The sequence below is a fragment of the Pongo abelii genome, chromosome 20 (assembly GCF_028885655.2).
Source record: "Pongo abelii isolate AG06213 chromosome 20, NHGRI_mPonAbe1-v2.0_pri, whole genome shotgun sequence".
In the NCBI taxonomy this organism is placed as follows: Eukaryota; Metazoa; Chordata; class Mammalia; order Primates; family Hominidae; genus Pongo; species Pongo abelii.
In genome coordinates this window covers 64,342,215-64,367,156 of record NC_072005.2, presented here as the reverse complement: position 1 = coordinate 64,367,156, position 24,942 = coordinate 64,342,215, and the positions used below count along the sequence as shown (strand labels likewise).

At 43.9% G+C, this 24,942-nt stretch overlaps 1 protein-coding gene across 3 annotated transcripts; it reads right to left on the bottom strand.

Moving 5' to 3' along the window:
* Positions 1-13,578: 13,578 nt before the first annotated feature.
* ZIK1 (zinc finger protein interacting with K protein 1) lies at positions 13,579-21,791 on the bottom strand. Of its 3 annotated transcripts, none has more exons than XM_024238237.2 (4): positions 20,998-21,791; positions 20,394-20,432; positions 16,725-16,851; positions 13,579-15,394 (listed from the first exon to the last, which is right to left on the bottom strand). In XM_024238237.2, the coding sequence occupies exons 1-4, from the start codon at positions 21,028-21,030 to the stop codon at positions 14,130-14,132; spliced, it is 1,464 nt and encodes a 487-aa protein (XP_024094005.1). In that variant the 5' UTR covers positions 21,031-21,791; the 3' UTR covers positions 13,579-14,129. The 3 variants fall into 3 exon arrangements, with proteins under 3 accessions (XP_024094005.1, XP_024094006.1, XP_054397212.1); XM_024238238.3 differs by having other exon boundaries at positions 20,772-21,250; XM_054541237.2 differs by lacking the exon at positions 20,394-20,432 and having other exon boundaries at positions 20,998-21,261.
* Positions 21,792-24,942: the final 3,151 nt, after the last annotated feature.

Genomic DNA, 24,942 nt, shown 5'->3' with positions numbered 1-24,942 from the left:
TAAAACATCCGTTAGATCGCACCGAAGCTGGAGGACGAAAGAGGAATTCTGTCTCACAGAAAATGCCTCTCCTGCCTGTGTAATCGGTGAGTTTGTGTCTAGCCCTATAAGGAACAGTGTTGTATTCATATAATATTTCTTCCTCCATATTCTTAGATATGCTTCTGTTAGGATTGTAGCAACTTTCTAAACAGAAGAGCCACTTAGCATATGCCATTTTAAAGTAGAACAGTGTCTGTAGTGTTCAGAGTCAGAGCAGTTGTGCAAAGGGGACACCAGAATACCAGAATAAAGGTTTGGGACACCTAGCTTTCATCTCTTTGATGGGAAATTTTGATCACCGATACTGTTACTGCAGGGACAGTGCTTGCATGGGGAGTTGAGATCATCTTAGAAAAACAGTTGTGAAATGAAAATTACTGAAAGCTATTGTATTAGTCAGAATTCTCCAGAGAAACACAGAACCAATAGGATACATAGATTTACAAGAGGGGATTTATTATGGGACTTGGCTCATCCAGTTATGGAGGCTAAGAAGTCCCAGGATATGCCTTTTGCAACCTGGGAAAACACGAAGGTGGGTGGTATCATTCAGTCTGCATCTGAAGGCCTGAAAACCGAGGGAGCCTGTGGTGAAATTCCCAGTTGGAGGCTGAAGGCCTGAGAACTGGGTGAGGGTCATTCTTGTATGTTCCAGAATCCAAAGGCCCAAGATCCAAGAACTTTAATGTTGGAAAACAGAAGAAGGTGGATGCTCCAAGGCAAGAAGAGAGTAACTTGCTCTTTCTCTGCCTTTTTGTTCTGTCTTGGCTCTCAAAGCATTGGATGTTAGCCCCTAACACTGATGAGGCCAGATCTCCTTTACATTGTCTACAGACTCAAATGCTAATATCTTCCATAAACATTCTCACAGACATATGCTGTACTAAGGTTTTCCCAACTATTTGGGTAGCCCTTAATGCAGGCAAGTTGACACAAAACATTATACATCACAACAATTAATAATCTTGTGGCTAGGCCAAGTGCGGTGGCTCATGCCTGTAATCCCAGCACTTTAGGAGGCCAAGGCAGGCACATCATGAGGTCAAGAGATCAAGAACAGCTTGGCCAACATGGTGAAGCCCTGTCTCTACTAAAAATACAAAAATTAGTCGGGTGTGGTGGCGTGCGCGTATAGTCCCAGCTACTTGGGAGGCTGAGGCAGGAGAATCGCCTGAACCCAGGAGGTGGCGGTTGCAGTGAGCCGAGATCACACTACTGCAGTCCAGCCTGGTGACAGAGTAAGACTCCATCTCAGAAGAGAAAAAAAAAAAAAGAATATTGAACATAATTAATTGAACTGAACATAGACTTACTTTGCTTTTTTTAGTGCACTCATATATAAATCTATAAGTACATTTGGCTTGACTCTGGAAATGTTTACCCTGAAGACACATAGAGCAGATAGCTCTTCAGTTGCTGAATTTAAGTCCTGTCTGAAAAGGAAAGGGAGAGGGTCTGGCTCCAGCATGATTTCATATAGAAAAGTAAGTGGGGAGCCCTTCTGAGTGACTCCACAAAGGACTCATTTTGCCTGCATATTTGAGTGTCTAATGGTAATTTTTTTTTTTTTTTGAGGAAGAGTCTTGCTCTGTTGCCCAGGCTGGAGTGCAGTGGCAGGATCATAGATTACTGCAGCCTCAAACTCTTGGGCTTCAGCGACATTTCTGTGTCAGCTTCCTGAGTATATGGGATTGCAGGCACTCACTACTGTGCCCAGCTAATTTTTAAAATATATATATATATATATATATATATATATATTTTTACAGACAGGGTTCTTGCTATGTTGCCCAGGCTGGTTTAAAACTCCTGGTCTCAAGTGATCCTCCCACCTCAGCGTCCCAAGTAGTTGGGGCTACAGGTACACACAGCTCTTATGGCAATTTCTTAGACCAATAGTCAAAATAGGGAAATAAGCTTGGAAAGTGCCAGAAAATCTGTATATCTACTTGTTTTTGTTGTTTAAGTAGATAAATTAACAAGGCTGCTCATGGAAATAACTGGCTTTCCAAATTCAATTTGTTAAAATTAATCTCCCTTGAGTTATACAAATACATACACAGCACAAACATTGCAAAATACATATTTTAAACTAATTTACAAATTAGTTAATTTTAATTTTTTTAGAGACAGGGTCTCACTCTCTCATCCAGGCTGGAGTGCAGTGGCACAATCAGAGCTCACTGTAGCTTTGAATTCCTGGGTTCAAGCAATCCTCCTGCCTCAGCCTCCAGAGTAGCTGGTAACAAGCATGCACCTGCACCACTATGCCCCGATAATTTTTTGATTTTTTATACGCACTGGGTCACGCAATGTTGCTCAGGCTGGTAAAGTTTTAATAGATTATTTTTTAGAGCAGCTTTGGTTCATAGGAAAATTGAGCAAAAAATTACAGAGCTTCCACATATCCGTTGCCCCACGCATGTACAGCCACTCCACTATAAACATTCCCCACTAGAATAGTATATTTGTTACAATTGATAGTATGTTGGCATATCATTATCATCCCAAATCCATAGTTTACATTAGGATTTACTCTAGCTGGACGTTATATGGGTTTTGACAAAGGTATAGTGACTTGTATACACACCATGGTAGTATCAGAGTAGTTTCATTACCCTAAAAGTCCTCCGTGCTCCACCTGTTCATCCCTTCCTCCCTTCCCCCAAACCCCTGGCAACCACTCATTTTTCACTGTCTCCATAGTTTTGCTTTTTCTGGAATGTCATATAGTTCAAATCACAGTATGTAGTCCTTTTAGTTTGGATCCTGTAATAGTCTGTTTTCACGCTGCTGATGAAGACATACCCGAGACTGGGCAATTTACAAAGGTAAGAGGTTTAATGGAGAACTCACAGTTCCACGTGGCTGGGGAAGCCTCACAATTATTGCAGAAGGCAAGGAGGAGCAAGTCACATCCTAGGTGGATGGCAGCAGGCAAAGAGAATAAGCTTGTGCAGGTAAACTCCCGATTTTAAAGCCATCAGATCTCATGAGACTAATTTACTGTCATGAGAACAGCGTGGGAAAAACCCACCCCTATAATTCAATCACCTCCCACTGGGTTCCTCCCATGACATGGGGGACTTATAATTCAAGATGAGATTTGAGTGGGGACACAGCCAAACCATATCAGATCCTTTCACTTAGAAATATGTATTTAAGGTTCTTCCATATCTTTTATTATTTATTTTAATGTAGATAAATACACCATTTTCTAGATGTACCACACTTATCTATTCACTTACTGAAGGACATTTTGGCTGCTACCAAATTTTACCAATTATGAACAAAGGTGCTATAAATATTCATGTACAAGATTTTGTGTGGACATAAATGTTTAACTCATTTGAGTAAAACCAAGAAGCTGTATTACTGTATCTATGGTAATTGTTTTGGCATTGTTTCACATTTTGAATCAGTTGAGAAACCTTCTCAGGTATCTTAGAGGAAGCAAAAACAAAGTGCTTCTTCCTTTTTTCCTTTTTCAATGATCTCTAAGCCTCCAGATGTCTGTGAATGTCACCCTTTGAATAGACATACACATACACACAACACAGTCACACTGCATAAGTGTGTTACTATTGCACACCTATCTGCAGGACCAGAGTTCAGTTACCCATTTCCTTAATATCTAGTGCACAGGAATATGGAGAAAGGGTCAGCATGTTAAATGACATCAGAGAGACACAAAACAAAAACATGCCCCATTCCAGAATGTGGCAAATTCTGGACAAATGTCTCATTAACTTCAAGAATAATAATAAAAAGTGGTAGCTGTGTATTATTATAGACTCACCAGACAAAACTACTAATAGCCATATAGATTCATTTTGGATCTGATTGCAATGAATTTGTCTTAATCAATTTTGGAGACAATTCAAGGCGACTGAGCACCGATGATATATTTTATGATGCCTTAAATAATGATTGATAAAGTTATAGGAATTATGAAAGAGCTCTTATGCTTGGAAATGCATTCTGAAGAGATGCAGCATTGAATGACAAGATGTGGGAATGGTAAGTAAAATAAATATGTGTGAAAAGAGTTGAAACAAGAATGGCAACTAAATGATAAGTAATAATGGAAGATTTAGGAAGGTTTCATAGTGCTTCTGAACACAGTCCTTTCCATTTGTGTATATACTTGAAAATATCCATTAAAAGAGGAAAAATATGTTTTTCTACCCATTACTTGTTAAGAGGGATGGACTAAAAAGGGCAGGTGGAAACTTATGGTTTCAGGGGTTTAAGTATATATTAAAATAGAAATTATATACTTTAAATATGCAGAATTTAAGACAACTAGATTTCACTTAAGCCACTTTTAAAAACACAAGTAATAAATACCCAAAGTTGTCACTTCTTAATCATTTTACTGTTTTACTCTTATATATACATTGTTCTATAGTGAGCAGGTGTATGAAAATCTATCCCAAAGGCCAACGAAACTGAAAGGCCAAAGAAGGAGAAACAGGCCAAATTGTTTTCAGAAACATTTCATAGGGACTCATGAACAGAAGTGATGTCTTGTGCAGCTGTGAGACAATGGATCCCTATATCTGCCCTCCAGAAGGCAGTTTCCTTTACATCCTTTATAGGACCCTTTTTGTAGTGGTCAACAAGGCTGGAGTATTTTGTTTTGTTTTGTTTTGTTTTTTTGTTTTTTTGAGACGGAGTCTTGCTCTGTTGCCAGGCTGGAGTGCAATGGCGTGATCTCGGCTCACTGCAACCTCCACCTCCTGGGTTCAAGTGATTCTCCTGCCTCAGCCTCCCAAGTAGCTGGGATTACAGGCACCCGTGGGCCACCACAACCGGCTAATTTTTCTATTTTTAGTAGAGATGGGGTTTCACTATGTTAGCCAGGATGGTCTGCATCTCCTGACCTCGTGATCTGCCCACCTTGGCCTCCCAAATGTTGGGATTACAGGCATGAGCCAACACGCCCGGCCTGGAGTTTTTAGGGTAAAACATGTGCAGCTGTTCACGTCTTCAGACTTTCTTGCCAAGACTCGTGACCATTATGGGAGAGAAGCATTTTGATGATACCTATGCTACTGCTTCAGAACATAGGTGACCATGACAGCTTCACTTCAAGATGGCATCAGTCTTGCCACACCACAGGCTGTATGGTTCCTACATACATGTTCTTGAGGTTATCTGTGGCTACTGTATTGGCAAGGTGAAAGTAGAATACAATGGTGTGATGCTACCCACTTCTTCTCAATTCATGTTCAATGACATTATTTTGACAACTTGTAATTGGCCATGGTGGGAGTATTTTACCAGGGAAATTGGCAAATATTAAAAACAAGGGCTTATTTGTTTCATTGAATGGTTAGACCTAAGAAAGTGAGGGAGAATTTGGCAATGAAGGTAGTGTTTCAGGTATATAGTGTCTGTAGTTGTTACACTGTGAATAGATCAAAAAATTGAGAAAATATTTTCCCAGTATTTGAAAACAATTTTATCATTTAGCAAAGAAGTGCATTGCATTACTGAAGAATGAGTAAAGTTTCAACATAAGTCTTTGTTATACATGTCTATTTATTAATGAAAAAGAAAATATCACCAACATCCATTTAAAAATAAGCAAAAGACATTAATAAACATTCTTCCAAAGAGGATATACAGGTGGCAACTAGATACAAGATGTTCAAATGTTCAATACCATAAAATACCAGAAAAATGCAATAAAATCACAGACAGATGCTATTATACAGCTATTAAAACAACTAGAATTAAAACGACTAACCATACCAAGTATGGCGAGAATGTAGAGAAACAAGAAGGTTCACATACTGTTGATGAGAATGTAAATGGTAGCGTTAGGTTATAGTCTGGCCGTGTCTTTAAAAGTGAAGCATTCATGTACACTGTACTACTGACACAGGAGAAATAAAGCATTTCTGCATATTAAGAGTTATATGCCTATGTTCATAGTAGCATTATTTGCAACAGCCCAAAACTGGAAAGCATCCAACTGTTTATCCAAATTGTGACATATCCACAGACTATTTCTCAGCAATGCAAATGAACTATTCACATAAGCAATATTGATAAATCTTAAAAATAATTGTGCATCGGCTGGTGTGGTGGCTTACGCCTGTAATCCCAGCACTTCAGGAGGCTAAGGTGGGCAGATCACGAGGTCAAGAGATCAAGACCATCCTGGCAAACATGGTAAAACCACATCTCTACTAAAAACACAGAAATTAGTTGGGGCACCTGGAAAATCGGGCCACTCCCACCCGAATACTGTGCTTTTCCGACGGGCTTAGGAAACAAAAAAAAATGGCACACCAGGAGATTATGTCCCACACCTGGCTCAGAGGGTCCTACACCCACAGAGTCTTATTGATTGCTAGCACAGCAGTCTGAGATCAAACTGCAAGGTGGCAGCGAGGCTGGGGGAGGGGCACCCACCATTGCCCAGGCTCGCTTAGGTAAACAAAGCAGGTGGGAAGCTCCAACTGGGTGGAGCCCACCACAGCTCAAGGAGGCCTGCCTGCCTCTGTAGGCTCCACCTCTGGGGGCAGGGCACAGACAAACAAAAAGACAGCAGTAACCTCTGCAGACTTAAATGTCCCGTCTGACAGCTTTGAGGAGAGCAGTGGTTCTCCCAGCATGCAGCTGGAGATCTGAGAACAGGCAGACTGCCTCCTCAAGTGGGTCTCTGACCCCTGACCCCTGAGCAGTCTAACTGGGAGGCACCCCCCAGTAGGGGTAGACTGACACCTCACATGGCCGGGTACTCCTCTGAGACAAAACTTCCAGAGGAACGATCAGACAGCAGCATTCGCGGATCACAAAAATCCGCAGTTCTGCAGACACCGCTGCTGATACCCAGGCAAACAGGGTCTGGAGTGGACCTCTAGCAAACTCCAAAAGACCTGCAGCTGAGGGTCCTGTCTGTTAGAAGGAAAACTAACAAACAGAAAGGACATCCACACCAAAAACCCATCTGTACATCACCATCATCAAAGACCAAAAGTAGATAAACCACAAAGATGGGGAAAAAACAGAGCAGAAAAACTGGAAACTCTAAAAAGCAGAGCACCTCTCCTCCTCCAAAGGAATGCAGTTCCTCACCAGCAATGGAACAAAGCTGGATGGAGAATGACTTTGACGAGTTGAGAGAAGAAGGCTTCAGACGATCAAACTACTCCGAGCTACAGGAGGAAATTCAAACCAAAGGCAAAGAAGTTGAAAACTTTGAAAAAAATTTAGATGAATGTGTAACTAGAATAACCAATACAGATAAGTGCTTAAAGGAGCTGATGGAGCTGAAAGCCAAGGCTCGAGAACTACATGAAGAATGCAGAAGCCTCAGGAGCCGATGCGATCAAGTGGAAGAAAGGGTATCAGTGTTGGAAGATGAAATGAATGAAATGAAGCGAGAAGGGAAGTTTAGACAAAAAAGAATAAAAAGAAACAAACAAAGCCTCCAAGAAATATGGGACTATGTGAAAAGACCAAATCTGCGTCTGATTGGTGTACCTGAAAGTGACGGGGAGAATGGAACCAAGTTGGAAAACACTCTGCAGGATATTATCCAGGAGAACGTCCCCAATCTAGCAAGGCAGGCCAACATTCAGATTCAGGAAATACAGAGAATGCCAAAAAGATACTGCTCAAGAAGAGCAACTCTAAGACACATAATTGTCAGATTCACCAAAGTTGAAATGAAGGAAAAAATGTTAAGGGCAGCCAGAGAGAAAGGTTGGGTTACCCACAAAGGGAAGCCCATCAGACTAACAGCGGATCTCTCAGCAGAAACTCTACAAGCCAGAAGAGAGTGGGGGCCAATATTTAACATTCTTAAAGAAAAGAATTTTCAACCCAGAATTTCATATCCAGCCAAACTAAGCTTCATAAGTGAAGGAGAAATAAAATACTTTACAGACAAGCAAATGCTGAGAGATTTTGTCACCACCAGGCCTGCCCTAAAAGAGCTCCTGAAGGAAGCGCTAAACATGGAAAGGAACAACCGGTACCAGCCGCTGCAAAATCATGCCAAAATGTAAAGACTATCGAGACTAGGAAGAAACTGCATCAACTAACGAGCAAAATAACCAGCTAACATCATAATGACAGGATCAAATTCACACATAACAATATTAACTTTAAATGTAAATGGATGAAATGCTCCAATTAAAAGACACAGACTGGCAAATTGGATAAGAGTCAAGACCCATCAGTGTGCTGTATTCAGGAAACCCATCTCACGTGCAGAGACACACATAGGCTCAAAATAAAAGGATGGAGGAAGATCTACCAAGCAAATGGAAAACAAAGAAAGGCAGGGGTTGCAATCCTAGTCTCTGATAAAACAAACTTTAAACCAACAAAGATCAAAAGAGACAAAGAAGGCCATTACATAATGGTAAAGGGATCAATTCAACAAGAAGAGCTAACTATCCTAAATATATATGCACCCAGTAGAGGAGCACGCAGATTCATAAAGCAAGTCCTGAGTGACCTACAAAGAGACTTAGACTCCCACACAATAATAATGGGAGACTTTAACACCCCACTGTCAACATTAGACAGATCAACAAGACAGAAAGTTAACAAGGATACCCAGGAATTGAACTCAGCTCTGCACCAAGCGGACCTAATAGACATCTACAGAACTCTCTGCCCCAAATCAACAGAATATACATTTTTTTCAGCACCACACCACACCTATTCCAAAATTGACCACGTAGTTGGAAGGAAAGCTCTCCTCAGCAAATGTAAAAGAACAGAAATTATAACAAACTGTCTCTCAGACCACAGTGCAATCAAACTAGAACTCAGGATTAAGAAACTCACTCAAAACCACTCAACTACATGGAAACTGAACAACCTGCTCCTGAATGACTACTGGGTACATAACAAAATGAAGGCAGAAATAAAGATGTTCTTTGAAACCAATGAGAAAAAAGACACAACATACCAGAATCTCTGGGACACATTCAAAGCAGTGTGTAGAGGGAAATTTATAGCACTAAATGCCCACAAGAGAAAGCAGAAAAGATCCAAAATTGACACCCTAACATCACAATTAAAAGAACTAGAAAAACAAGAGCAAATACATTCAAAAGCTAGCAGAAGGCAAGAAATAACTAAAATCAGAGCAGAACTGAAGGAAACAGAGACAAAAAAAACCCTTCAAAAAATTAATGAATCCATGAGCTGGTTTTTTGAAAGGATCAAAATTGATAGACCGCTAGCCAGACTAATAAAGAAAAAAAGAGAGAAGAATCAAATAGACACAATAAAATATGATAAAGGGGATATCACCACCGATCCCACAGAAATACAAACTACCATCAGAGAATACTACAAACACCTCTACGCAAATAAACTAGAAAATCTAGAAGAAATGGATAAATTCCTTGACACATACACTCTCCTAAGACTAAACCAGGAAGAAGTTGAATCTCTGAATAGACCAATAACAGGATCTGAAATTGTGGCAATAATCAATAGCTTACCAACCAAAAAGAGTCCAGGACCAGATGGATTCACAGCTGAATTCTACCAGAGGTACAAGGAGGAACTGGTACCATTCCTTCTGAAACTATTCCAATCAATAGAAAAAGAGGGAATCCTCCCTAACTCATTTTATGAGGCCAGCAGCATCCTGATACCAAAGCCAGGCAGAGACACAACCAAAAAGGAGAATTTTAGACCAATATCCTTGATGAACATTGATGCAAAAATCCTCAATAAAATACTGGCAAACCAAATCCAGCAGCACATCTAAAAGCTTATCCACCATGATCAAGTGGGCTTCATCCCTGGGATGCAAGGCTGGTTCAACATATGAAAATCAATAAATGTAATCCAGCATATAAACAGAACCAAAGAGAAAAACCACATGATTATCTCAATAGATGCAGAAAAGGCCTTTGACAGAATTCAACAACACTTCATGCTAAAAACTCTCAATAAATTAGGTACTGATGGGAACGTATCTCAAAATAATAAGAGCTATCTATGACAAACCCACAGCCAATATCATACTGAATGGGCAAAAACTGGAAGCATTCCCTTTGAAAACTGGCACAAGACAGGGATGACCTCTTTCACCACTCCTATTCAACATAGTGTTGGAAGTTCTGGCCAGGGCAATCAGGCAGGAGAAGGAAATAAAGGGTATTCAATTAGGAAAAGAGAAAGTCAAATTGTCCCTGTTTGCAGATGACATGATTGTATATCTAGAAAACCCCATGGTCTCAGCCCAAAATCTCCTTAAGCTGATAAGCAACTTCAGCAAAGTCTCAGGGTACAAAATCAATGTACAAAAATCACAAGCATTCTTATACACCAATAACAGACAAACAGAGAGCCAAATCATGAGTGAACTCCCATTCACAATTGGTTCAAAGAGAATAAAATACTTAGGAATCCAACTTACAAGGGACGTGAAGGACCTCTTCAAGGAGAACTACAAACCACTGCTCAGGGAAATAAAAGAGGATACAAACAAATGGAAGAACATTCCATGCTCATGGGTAGGAAGAATCAATATCGTGAAAATGGCCATACTGCCCAAGGTAATTTATAGATTCAATGCCATCCCCATCAAGCTACCAATGACTTTCTTCACAGAATTGGAAAAAACTATTTTAAAGTTCATATGGAACCAAAAAAGAGCCCGCATCACCAAGTCAATCCTAAGCCAAAAGAACAAAGCTGTAGGCATCACGCTACCTGACTTCAAACTATACTACAAGGCTACAGTAACCAAAACAGCATGGTACTGGTACCAAACAGAGATATAGATCAATGGAACAGAACAGAGCCCTCAGAAATAATGCCACATATCTACAACTATCTGATCTTTGACAAACCTGAGAAAAATAAGCAATGGGGAAAGGATTCCCTATTTAATAAATGGTGCTGGGAAAACTGGCTAGCCATACGTAGAAAGCTGAATCTGGATCCCTTCCTTACACCTTAAACAGAAATTAATTCAAGATGGATTAAAGACTTAAACGTTAGACCTAAAACCATAAAAACTCTAGAAGAAAACCTAGGCATTACCATTCAGGACATAGGCATGGGCAAGGACTTCATGTCTAAAACACCAAAAGCAATGGCAACAAAAGCCAAAATTGACAAATGGGATCTAATTAAACTCAAGAGCTTCTGCACAGCAAAAGAAACTACCATCAGAGTGAACAGGCAACCTACAAAATGGGAGAAAATTTTTGCAACCTACTCATCTGACAAAGGGCTAATATCCAGAATCTACAATGAACTCCAACAAATTTACAAGAAAAAAACAAACAACCCCATCAAAAAGTGGGCAAAGGATATGAACAGACATTTCTCAAAAGAAGACATTTATGCATCCAAAAGACACATGAAAAAATGCTCATCATCACTGGCCATCAGAGAAATGCAAATCAAAACCACAATGAGATACCATCTCACACCAGTTAGAATGGCAATCATTAAAAAGTCAGGAAACAACAGGTGCTGGAGAGGATGTGGAGAAATAGGAACACTTTTACACTGTTGGTGGGACTGTAAACTAGTTCAACCATTGTGGAAGTCAGTGTGGCAATTCCTCAGGGATCTAGAACTAGAAATACCATTTGACCCAGCCATCCCATTACTGGGTATACACCCAAAGGACTATAAATCATGCTGCTATAAAGACACATGCACACATATGTTTATTGCCGCACTATTCACAATAGTAAAGACTTGGAACCAACCCAAATGTCCAACAAGGATAGACTGGATTAAGAAAATGTGGCATATATACACTATGGAATACTATGTAGCCATAAAACATGATGAGTTCATGTCCTTTGTAGGGACATGGATGAAATTGGAAATCATCATTCTCAGTAAACTATCGCAAGGACAAAAAACCAAACACCACATGTTCTCACTCATAGATGGGAATTGAACAATGAGAACACATGGACACAGGAAGGGGAACATAACACTCTGGGGACCGTTGTGGGGTTGGGGGAGGGGGGAGGGATAGCATTAGGAGATATACCTAATGCTAAATGATGAGTTAATGGGTGCAGCACACCAGCATGGCACATGTATACATATGTAACTAACCTGCACATTGTGCACATGTACCCTAAAACTTAAAGTATAATAATAATAATAAAAATAAAAATGTAAATATCAAAAAAAAAAATTAGTTGGGCATGGTAGTGCGTGCCTGTAGTCCTAGCTTCTCAGGACGCTGAGGCAGAAGAATCGCTGGAACCCAGGAGGAGGAGGTTGGAGTGAGCCAAGATTGCGCCACTGCACTCCAGCCTGGTGACAGAGTGAGACTCCATCTCAAAAAAAAAATTGTGCATCATCAGGAAAAATGGAGTAAGTATTTTATGATTCAATTCACATAAAATCCTAGAAAACACAAACTATTCTCCTGTAGGGAAAGTAAATGACGGGACTCCTGAAGGCCTGGAAAGTGTACGCAGAGATTGTAAAACAGCAAGAGGTAAATCATGAATATGTTCATGATCATGATTATGATGGTTTCACAGGCTTGTATGACAAACTCTTCAAATTATACACCATAAATGGATGTAAACTATGGCATGTCAATTACACATGAAGAAAGTGTGTAAAACATGTTTCAAAATAAAGTATCTGATCACCCACCTTTCAGAAACCAGAATGCCTAGCAATCTCATGCTGACTGCACTCTCTCTTCAGGCCTGGGGAAGGGCAACCATGCATCCCTCCATGCAGGAAATGTTGGCAAGCAATGAAGGCTGTGGCAATTTGAGACAACAGCAACACTGGTGGAAATCACAAGAGCTATCAATACATCCCTGGCCTATAGGACTTCTATTATCTTTATCCTCCTTTTTCTGCCTCTACAGCAATGCACTTGAGGTGAACAACCTAGAAAACCAACAAGAATTTTTTTTTAAAAACCCTTTATTTTTGCTGACAATAACCTCAGCTATTGGACATACACAGATTTCTAGGTCCTATGACTGCTCAAAGCCACAGTCACGGGACGATTTGTAAATGTACTTTTACAAGAGGCACATTCCAACTAGTTTGCTACAGAACACATAGTACAGAAATACCCAGGTATTTCTGTACCAATTACAGTTCACATGTGACTCCCATTGTCTTCTGCGTGACATCAGCCTACGGAATGTTTGATATCAGGGCGTGTCTCCTTATAGAACCCCATGAAAAGCTTCTCAGCAGCACTGGACATCATATAACATCCTCTGGAAACAATGGAATAAAATCGTCCTATTCCCGGAGGCACACATGCTTGTCATAACAGCTGGCCTCTCCTCAGGATGACCTCTAGTCTCACAGAAAGAATAGGGATCCAGGCCACAAATTAGAATGACCAAAACCTTGCATTTTTTCCTAGGAGATTTTAGGTAGCAAAGCAAGTATGACCAAAACCAGAATTAGAATTACTCTGTCATCTTACTTTTCCTGCAGAGGCCCACAAAAGCCATCCATTCCTTCATATAGAGTTGAAGTCTGTTTCCCAGCCACCCCACACAGTAAACAAAACCCCAAGACTACAGGTAGATTCAAATATAAGGCTTTTATTAGTGCACAAACTGGAGCAATGTGAGGCAGCCATTCACCACATGGTGACTTGGAGGCTGGAAGAATGACCAAGTGTCATGTGAGACCAAGAATTTACATGAAGGGAATCCTTGCACATGTGTCCAGCAGAACCAAGGCTGGGCCCTCCTGACCAAAACTGGGTCACATGTATGCTGTGATCAGTCAGAAAAAAGAATGAATTTTCTCTAATGGCTTAGATTGCTCAAGATTTCCTCCAAAGACAAGAGAACACACAGATGTCTGCCTTGTCTTAGCACATAGGGGTGACCATTGCCCACTGTGCAAGGTGGTAGAGGGTAGACGGTTTCTACCAGAGAAACAAGGAAGAATGAGGTTCAATTTCAGGCAGATGGCTCCCTCACAAAGGCTCTCTACTGCTACAATACTACAGGGACAGCACATTCCCTGTAGGTCTAAGGCTCTACTTAAGTGTGGACTTTCAGGAGCTAAATGATGATAGATCTTGAGTTGAAGGCGCTTCCACATTTGCTGCATTCATGATGCCTCTATGTGTTATGACATTTTTGGTGATGTATGAGGCTGGAGCATTGGCTAAAGGAATTCCCACATTTGTCGCACTCATAAGGCCTTTCTCCAGTGTGAACCACTTGGTGTTGAATGAGACCAGACTTTTGGCTAAAGGACTTTCCACACTGGCCACACTCATAAGGCCTTGCTCCAGTATGAATTCTCCGGTGTTGAATAAGGATGGAGCTTTGACTAAAGGATTTCCCACAGTCACCACACTTATAAGGCCTTTCTCCAGTGTGAACTCTCTGGTGTTTAATGAGGGTAGCTTTTTGACTAAAGGATTTCCCACATTGGCCACACTCATAAGGCTTTGCTCCAGTGTGAATTCTTCGGTGTTGATTAAGAATGGCACTTTGACTAAAGGAATTCCCACATTCACTACACTTATAAGGCCTTTCTCCAGTGTGAACTCTTTGGTGTTTAACAAGGGTGGCTTTTTGGCTAAAGGATTTCCCACACTGGCTACACTCATAAGGCCTTGCTCCAGTGTGTATTTTCTGGTGGTCAACAAGGCTGGAGTTTTGTCTAAATAATTTTCCACATTCGCTGCACTCATAAGGCCTTTCTCCGGTGTGGATTCTCCGATGGTCATTCAGGTGGGAGGTTTGGCTAAAGAATTTTCCACATTCATTGCACTCCCAAGGCCTTTCTCCAGTATGGACTCTCTGGTGCTGAACAAGTGAGTACTTGCCACGGAAGGCTTTCCCACATTTGCTACACTCATAAAGCTTTTTTCCAGTGTAGACTCTTGGATGGTAAACAGGAGTGTGTTTGTGCCTGGAAGCCTTCCCACATTCACCTGACTTGTAATGACTTTTTTGACTGCGAATGTCCTCTCCACATTCAGTAATTGTGCTGGGTTTCTTGCCTCCAGGAAAGACCAGGGACTTCAGAAGCCCCAACATGGCTGGGAGGTCCTTTCCAACCTCCCATTTGCGAAAGGGCTTCAATGACATACGGAATAGGCAGCACTCCATATATGAGGCTCTGTCCATGTCCCTCTTCAAGGATTTCTTTGCACTGTGATGCTTCTGGTGCTGGTGATGGTTTGTACATTCTCCAACCAAGTATGGTTTCCGCCCAGGGAGATCAGCTAGATGCAAAATATCTTTCAGGACTGGGACACACATTTCACAGGATTGAGTCTTCTGTGTGGATGAACCTGCCTTTGACTGTGACACTCCTACAGAAACATTCTGGTCAGAAGGTGTCTCTTCATCCTCTGTTCCATGGCCACAACCTGAAAGCAGAGAACTGCTGATGAAATATACATTGACTATGCTGAGAGCAAGAAGCCCCATTACACACATACCAAACAAATGATTCACCAGGTTTGTTTTGAGGATAATGGAGCTGGGGGCAAGTTGAGGAAGGGGTTGCTTTGCAATACTGGATGTCTAAAGATCACAGAATGAGGGAGGCCTCACCAAATAAAGGACACAAGGATGGGATGAAGGATAGGGAATGGCATTTTCTTCAAACCATTCCTCTACCAACAGCCTCAAAAGTTATCCTTGAGTAGCCTTCCAATTCCTAAAACTCACCACATAGTCTTCAGGAGGACCTTGTCTGCTGGTGACACCTGCATGCTGTGCAGAAGGTTGACTGTGCCCAAGCCCAGGAAAATACAACTGAAACTGAGTAGCAAGTGATATGATCACATATCTTCATGTGATCTTATATACATACTTCATGAGACATTATGTGTGTGTCAATGTTGGAAAACACTGCAGAGGGAGCAGTGCAGAGAAGCAGATGACGCATGAAGATCAGAAAGGTGGAGGCAGCCAGGTGCTAGAAGTCATAGATAAAAATAATAAGACAGAAAAGTGTCAAGTACTGGGAAGAAAATATAGAAATGAGGTTTGGCTAGTGGCATGTGCACCCAAACAGTGGTGAAAACAGGACAGGCTCCTTATGTGATCTGAAAACAGCCCGGATATCATGCCCCCAACCAGTTGCCACTCAACAAGCCCAGGCCTTCTCTGAGACCATGTTCACCCTATAAAGCAACCAGGTTTCTCTGCACACCCTCAGTTGTCTAGCTATGTGGGACCTTCATGAAGCCAAGTCCTACCAGAAAGACAGAACATGTGAGTGATCAGCACTGATGCAGAACGACTCAGCACACAACAGCCCATGGGCAAGAAAGTTAATATTAAACAAACAAACAAACTAGAAGGAGTAAGAAGAGCCCATTGTCCCCATAAGTATAGACAATGACAGTGACTACAATCATGACACAGGTAGCCACAAGAAAATGTCAGCTAGCAGATGGGGGTGCAGGGAACTTGGGACACAAGGTGTCATGGATCTGAACACAGACACCCAGCCAAGAAGACAGCAAGCAACAGAGATCTATTTGGCTGACTGAAGAATACCTGCTGCCCAGTGGCAGGTGTTCCCGGACCACTGGGCAGCAGGTGTTCCCAGACCACTGGGCAGCAGGTGTTAGGGCTGCTCAGGCAGTGCACAGTGCTGGATCCCATAGCACATATCCCAAGAAAGTGGGGAAGTCAGCAAAAGACCATAGACAGACCAGGACACTGGAGTTGGTATTAGGGCCTTACCCAGTGAGGCTACAAGGGCAAAGTTCTCCAGCATCACTTCAAGGTACAGGAGTCTCTGAGCCTCATCAAGAAGTCCCCACTCGTCCTGTGAGAAGTAAATGGCGATGTCCTCAAAGGTCACACAGCCCTGTCATGATGGGGACAGGTCACTCCACAATCAATGCCTCCACAAGTTCATCCACCCACACAATCATCCCCACCTTAAGGAAATACAGGCCCTGGAGAAACAGATGCCTACTCTCTCTTCATGGTCCCAATGATCACTGTATCCTTCTATAGCACCAACCAGGAGGTGGGCAGGATGCACCACATCTAAACTTTGGGCCCAGTATGTAGGGGTGTATCCCTTCTTGTCAGGCAGTTCCCCAAGAGTCTTTCAGATAGTGCCTCCTAGACACAATCAAATGTGGGTTCACCTTTGACCCTTAAGTCCTCAATGCCAGGGCCTGGGTCCTTCAGTTCACACTCCCTCTCCATGTGCACATCATTCTTTGAACCATACTCACTCAGTCTCACTCCCACGGCCACCTCCACCCCTCTGCCTGCCAAATTGAGACAGCATCCAGTGCTACACAGACCTCTGATGGTTCCTACTGTCATAGACAGCCCCCATCCTGCTCTGAAGGGCTATCTTCCTGACTCTGTTCCTTGCTTCAACCTCAGCCACCAAGAATCACCTGATGTCAGACACCAATGGCCGTCCTCCACTTGTGCTGCACTTGATGTCCCCTCTTCAATCAACAACCTTCCTCTCACCTCTTAACCCTCATTCAAAATCAGTGGCCTCAGTGGCACAGACTCTCAGTGGCTCTCTACCTCCAACCTAATGACTCATACAGATGAACACTTGTACTCCTAAACTTATTCAACTGCTTGACTGACACCCTCCCCAGACTCACCAAGGGTCACAACAAATTCCTGGTGAGTTTTTACCATGGTGAATAAGCACTAGTCCTAGTGTTTTAGTCAGTTTGGGCTGCTAGCATAATACCACAAACTGGGTGGCTTATCAACAACAGAAATTTATTTCTCACAGATCTGCAGGCAAGAAGCCTGAGATCAGAGTGCCAGCATGGTCAGGTTCTGGTAGGGGCTCTTTCCAGGTTGCAGACTGCTGACTTTTTGTATCCTCACTTGTTGGAAAGAGCACTAGGTAGTAGCTCTCTGGCCTCTTTGTTTAAGAGCACTCACTAATCCCATTCATTAGGGCTCCACCCTCATGACCTAATTATCTCCCAAAGGCCCGACCTCCAAATACCATCACACTGGAATTCGGGTTTAAGCATACGAATTTTGCAGGGACAGAGTCCACTGTACCTGGCTTCAGTGTCATCTTCTACCAATTATTTCTTTATCTCCATGTCTGTCTTATGTCCCTAATGCCTTGGAAGCCTTGACCACTTATCAGACGATATGATTTGGCTGTGTCCCCACCCAAATCTCATCTTGAATTGTAGTTCCCACAATTCCCATGTCATGGGAGGGACCTGGTGGGAGGTAATCGAATCATGCGAGCAGGCCTTTCCCATGCTGTTCTCATGATAGTAAATAAGTCTCACAAGATTTGATGGTTTTATAAGGGGGGAGTTCCCCTGAACAAGTTCTCTCTTGTCTGCTGCCATGCAAGACATGCCTATCACCCTCCACCATGATTATGAGGCCTCCCCAGCCACATGGGATTGTGAGTCCATTAAACCTCTTTTTCCTTACACATTATCTAGTCTCAAACATCTTTATCAGCAGCGTGAAAATGGACTAATACAGTAAATCAGTATGAGTAAAGTGGGGCTCTGCTGTAAAGATAACTGAAAATGTGGAAGCAATTTTGGAACTGGGGAACAGGCAGAAGTTGGAACAGTTTGGAGGGCTCAGAAGAAGACAGGAAAATATGGGAAAGTCTGGAACTTCCTAGAGACTTGCTGTCTTTATCAGCAGTGTGAAAATGGACTAATACACCAGATCATCCTCTTTCCTACAATCTTCCCATGACCACTTTTCTCTCACAACTGTTTGTGATGCTCACCACCTCTACCACGTGTCCAAGCACGAGACACAGTCATAGCCCCAACCTTTCCTTTTCTGTTTTTTTGTTTTGTTTTGTTTTTGAGATGGAGTCTCACTCTGTCACCCAAGCTGGAGTGCAGTGGCATGATCTTGGCTTACTGCAACCTCCGCCTCCTGGGCTCAAGCAATTCTCCTGCCTCAGCCTCCCTAGTAGCTGGGATTACAGGTGCCTGCCACCACACCTGGCTAATTTTTGTATTTTTAGTAGAGACGGAGTTTCACCATGTTGGCCAAGCTGGTCTAGAACTCCTGACCTCAGGTGATCTGCCTGCCTCAGCCTCCCAAAGTGCTAGGATTACAGGTATGAGCCACCACACCCAGCCCTTTCCTGCATTATAAATAGCATTATCTTCATGACCAGGATTACCCACTCCTAATTGTGACCCATAGCTACTCTGGGCCAAACACTGGCCACCACCTTTTGGATTTCTCCATCTTATACCACTTCCAGAATTCTAGATGTACATGGACAGCTACTCACTTGATGTCTCCATATATCATTCTTTGGAATATCTCAGACTATGATAATAGCTAAAGACAAATCTCCTGTTATCCTTAATGAAAATTAATTGGCTGGGCATGGTGGCTCATGCCTGTAATCCCAGCACTTTGGCAGGCCAAGACAGGTGCATCACTTGAGGTCAGGAGTTTGAGACCAGCCTGGCCAACATGGTGAAACCCTGTCTCTACTAAAAATACAAAAAAAAAAAAAAAAAAAAAATTCGCCAGGCACGGTAGCATGTGCCTGTAGTCCCAACTACTTAGGAGGTTGAGGCAGGATCGCTTGAACCCGGGAGGTGGAGGTTGCAATGAGCCGAGATCGAGCCACTGCACTCCAGCCTGAGTGACAGAGTGAGACTCTGTCTAAAAATGGACAAATAAATAAATAAAATAAAAATAAAATCAATCCTATTACATGCTATTTGATGGAGCTTCCATCCTTCCAGATGCTAAACTCAAAATGCCTGGAGTAATGCTTGACCAGTATCTCTTACGCTCAAAATCTGAAAATGCAAGCAGGCCTAATTAAAAATCTGACCCAGAATCCAGCCACTTCTTCTACCTTCACAGCCACTACACTGGTGAAGCCACTATCAAAACTCGCCTTGGCCACCGCAGTAGCCTCCTCCCTGGTCTTTCTATCGCCTCCATCACACCCACAGAGTATTCTCTATGCTGCATTAACAGTGAACCTGATGAGACCAGTGTCAGATAACCTCCCTTCTCTTCTGTAAACCTCCCATTGTTCTCATCACCTCCAGAAAAAACACCCAATTTCTCAGAGCCATTCCAGGCCTGAGTCCTGCCCTGCTGCTCTGAGTTCCCATGAGAAAGAAAGGAGAGTTGTGTTTCCCTGAACCAGCTCAGCTTCACTGCCAACCTTACACATTATTGTACGTAGGCAGGGCAACCTTTCACACCTCATTCCATTGTCTGCCAGCAATAAGAACTTCTACAAATAACCACCAGTCTAGAATCAGGATGTCAAGCTTGGGGTTTGTAAAGAGTCCTTAGGTCAAAGAATTGGATGGTGGCAAAAAGATCCATGAAAAAACCCCAGGATGGGGCCAGGACCAGTGAGGGCCTGGGACACCCTCCACTCACCTTTGTGAGGTCCATATGTGTTTCTGGAGACACAGTAACCTGTGGAAAGCCAAAGATCATGAAAGGCAGGTGACCATACAGGGCTCTACCAATTCAGGCTTCCCTGGATTCCTGTCCAGGCCAGAGCCAGGTGGACTGAGGATGCCTGCATTATTTCTGAGCCTCAGCGTTCCAGTCCTCAGTGCTAACTCTTAGCAACTGTGGGACCTTGCACAAGAACTCAACCTCCCTGTGCCTCTGTGTTATTCCATTCTATTCTAGTCTAACTCCATGAGGTTTTTGGAAAACTTCGAAAGACCTAACTCAGAACATATGCCGCTTCTGTACACAACCCTCCACGGCTCCTAGCATCCTAAGAATTGAGGGAAAACTCCTCACCTTGGCACTCCAGGTATGAACCTTCTTCACTGTATCTCCAAGAGTTTAGAAACGCTGGTCCCTTTGCCTGTCACCCTCTTCCGTGCCTCATCACCCAAGTTCTGGAAATAGGGACCCCACCCACGAGCCCCCACTGTACTGGACATGAGGATCTCGACCGTAGCGACCCAAGAAGGCACTAATTTGGGGATGAAGGAGGGTGAGGCCCAGTAGAGGCAGCGCTCACCTGAGTCGGGGCCCTCAGCGCGGCCGCAGCCATCGGAGTCTGTGGGCAGAGCGGGGCCGGGACCCGACAGCTACAGGCGCGGGGACCTAGGCAAAGCCGTCAACCCCGCCGCCGCCGACCCTTAGATCCCCCACTGTTCAGCGGGAGGACCCCTCCCCTCGCGCCTTCCGACTCTCGCCAAACAAAGCGCTCCCAAAGCTCTGACGGTCTGGATGCACCCAAGCGCTGCAAAAATGACCGCCACTGAAGTGATACCGGAAGTCCCTCCCCGACCCGTTGGTCCCAAAGCGGAAACGACCCTTTTCTCAGCGCGGATTGGCTCAGCATCCCTGCGGCTGGAGCCAAAACCTTCTGGGTACTGTAGTCCCCGCTGGTCCCCAGGGCTCAGGGAAGGATGCTGCCGCCCAGCGTCACATCAAACAAAAGCCAAGCGGCCGCGCTAGGGGCGCAGGGAAATGGCGTCGCCACAGTGCAGGAGAGGGCTGGGCCTTTTCGCTCCTTAAACGGGCTGCTGGTAGATTTCTGTGGTCCCGTCGCGGCTGAGCGCCCGCGTGATTAGAGGCATTGATTCAGGCTCAGGAAGCTGAGGCCGGATCCACACCGACGCGTATTCCACACATATTCGACGCTGCTGTGGGAGCGAAGGAGCCTCGTCCCCCTCCCCTGCGGGGTCAAGGCGTTCGAGGCCGTGCCGGGGCCAAGGCTGTTCTGTGAAAGTCAGGAGCGACGTAGGTGTCGCGCTGTGGGCAGGTGTTCCAGGAGGCCACGTGGGGGCCGCGCCCCCGGCTGCTCCTCCTCTGACCTGAGCCCTTTGACTGTCCCCAGATGCGGGAGGCGGGGCCGAGACGTCCCTTGGGAAGGGGTCCTGGGCAGCTCCACCCCGGGGGACGTCTCCTCCAGGGAGGCCGGGCGAGCTGGGAAGGCCCCAGAGCCGCCGAGGAAAGCGCCTCTGCTTCCCTGAGTCCCCTCCTGGGTCTGGGAGCCACTCCTGCGTTTTCTGACGCCCTCTCCACCGTCTCTCGGCTGAGAACTGGGTCCAGATGAGCCTTGGACCCCGTTGAAGACGTCTCCTACCTCATCTCCCACACCTGCTGAGACCATCTCCAACCGCCCTCAGGGCAGTAGGGAGGTAGGCGGGTTCCTAGGGCACCCCACGCAGTGGCGTACAGTGGTAGGAACGAGGCCTCTGGAGCCCAAGAATGGGATTTAGTCCCCGAGGGGATGTCTCTGCCTTACAGCTGCTGGTATGGGCGTCTGGGGGCACCCTGAGACTCGGCCTATAGGGATACTCATAATGGCCTCCATGAAGGTGCAGGTTTAACCACTGGACCAGTCTCATTTGGCCATCCTCTGTTGGTAACATAATGTCCAGCTATTTTGCAGGCACAGAGCTAAAGAGTTGCAAGTTACACAGCTAGAGAATGTGCAGAAAAGAAAATGTCAGGCCCAGTGCGGTGGCTCACACCTGTAATCCAAGCACATTGGGAGGCTGAGGTGGAAGGATCACTTGGGCAACATAGCCAGGCCCCGTCTCTACAAAAACTAAAAAATTACCCGGGTATGGTGGTGCACCTGTAATCCTAGCTACTCAGGATGCTGAGGTGGGAGGATCGCTTGAGCCCAGGAGATCACGGTTACAGTGAGTTATGATTATGCCACTGCACTCCAGCCTGGGCAACGGAGCCAGACCCTGTCTCAATAAATAAATAAATAAATAAATAAGAGAAAAGAAAGAAAACATTGACCCAACACTCGGAGCTGAAGTCTCACCTACCAGACTCTACCCTGTCACCACAGGAAACCAAAATATTGGGCTATGGCCGGAACCCAAGTGCTGAAACATTTCCGAAAGCAAGAGGTCTGTTGTCTCTGAATGTTGGGTGATAACACCCCTGTCCCCGCCTTGCTATCAATAGATTTGTTTGAAGTCCTTCCAGTCAAAATCCACCCTTCCAGTGCTTACCAACCTGTCCTTCCTAATCTTTAAAAGCTGCCCCAAACCCCATATTGGGGAGACAGATTTGAGCTGGACTCCTGTCTTCTTGTTTGTCCACTTGCAATAAAGGTTTGCTTTTCTCAAAAACCTGGTGCCATGGCATTGGCTTCTGTGTGCATCGGACAGCAACCCTTTTCCTTATTAACACTGGCACCCTCTAGGTGCCACGGTTCTGCACCTCACTACCCTCTGGTCCCAGAGGCCAGCAGCCCCCACAATGGCCACCTAACACCTGCCCTCACCCTCACTGTCCTCTCAGAGTTGCCACATCAGATCAAACATGGCTCCCCAAACTTCAAGCATGTGTGTCCATCTAGGCATAGAACTAGCGGAATTGCCTGGATAAGTTGGGGAGGAGGGATAGCCTAGCTTGGAAAACCTGCTCTGTGTGGCATGCCCAGGGGACAAATGACCCACCTACTCCTGAGGCCCAGTCCTTCAGGGAGAAGCCCAGCCAGAGATGAGGGAGGCTGCCAGTGGTCACAAAGCAGTAATAAGTTCCATCTATGGCTAAACTTATGTGAGACCAACAGTCAATAAATACCTAAAGAGAAAGCTGAAAAAACATTGAAGATAGAGTGCAAGAAAGTGTGAAGCCCTTAGGATGTGGATGAGTTGTTTTGTGTTTTCTTTCTGTGTTTGTCTATTTGGCACAGCTATTCAAGTATAGCTTGGCAGTGTCATTCATATAGTCCACTAACTTCTATTACTGTTCACCCAGTTAATCCCAAGGGATTCCGCAGGTACCAAATGGTGTGGAGGAGTGTTGACCTCAAGGACCATGACATCTAGCAATGGACTGAAGATAGCGGAGGCCAGCTCCATCTGCAGTTAGAACATTCCAGAGGGCCCAGGTTTAGCTCCATCCTGTCTTTGTTTTTTTGATTTCTTATCTTTAATCTTTAGGGGTACATAGTAGGTGTATATATTTATAAGTTACATGGCGTAGTTTGATACAGGCACACAGTGTGTAATAATCACATTGGAATAAATGGTATCCATCACCTCAAGCATTTATCATTTCTTTGTGTTATAAGCATTCCAGTTATACTCTTAGTTATGTTTAATTCTTTTTTTTTTTTTTTTTTTTGAGATGGAGTCTTGCTCTGTTGCCCAGGCTGGAGTGCAGTGGCACGATCTCAGCTCTCTGCAAGCTCCGCCTCCCGGGTTAACGCCATTCTCCTGCCTCAGCCTCCTTAGTAGCTGGGACTACAGGTGCCCGCCACCACGCCTGGCTAATTTTTTGTGTTTTTAGTAGAGATGGGGTTTCACCATGTTAGCCAAGATAGTCTTGATCTCCTGACCTTGTGATCTGCCCGCTTCGGCCTCCCAAAGTGCTGGGATTACAGGCGTGAGCCACCGTGCCCGGTGAGTTATGTTTAATTCTACAATAGATTATTGTTGACTGTAGTCACCTTGTTGTGCTATCAATTACTATGTCTTATTCCTTCTATCTGACTATATTTTTGCACCCATTAAATATCCCCACTTTCCCTTCCATTCCTGCTACCCTTCTTAGCCTGTAGTAGCCATCCTTCTAAGCTCAATCTCCAGGAGTTCAATTGTTTAAATTTTTAGCTCCCACAAATAAGTGAGAACTTGTGAAGTTTGTCTTTCTGTGCCTGGCTTATTTTACTTAACATAATTTCCTCCAATTTCACCCATCTTCTTGCAGATGATGGGATCTCATTCTTTTTTTATGGCTAAATACTACTCTATTGTGTATATGCACCACATTTTCTTTATCCATTTATCTATGGACAGTTAGGTAGCTTCCAAATCTTGGCTGTTGTGAATAGTGATGCAATAAACATGAGAGTACAGATCTCTATTAGATATACTGATTTCTTTTCTGGGTGGTGTAAACTGTATCATATGGTAATTCTATTTTTACTTTTCTGGGGAACCTCCAAACTGTTCTCCATAGTGGCTTTACTAATTTACACTCC

What these genes read in the sequence shown, in the direction of transcription:
- ZIK1 (XM_024238237.2), bottom strand. Translation starts at nt 21,030, where the DNA reads ATGGCTGCGGCCGCGCTGAGGGCCCCGACTCAG. An exon ending in CACATATGGACCTCACAAAG is followed by an intron (nt 16,852 to 20,393) that starts GTGAGTGGAGGG and finishes CCATCATGACAG; the next exon opens with GGCTGTGTGACCTTTGAGGA. An exon ending in TGCCCTTGTAGCCTCACTGG is followed by an intron (nt 15,395 to 16,724) that starts GTAAGGCCCTAA and finishes CTCTGCTTTCAG; the next exon opens with GTTGTGGCCATGGAACAGAG.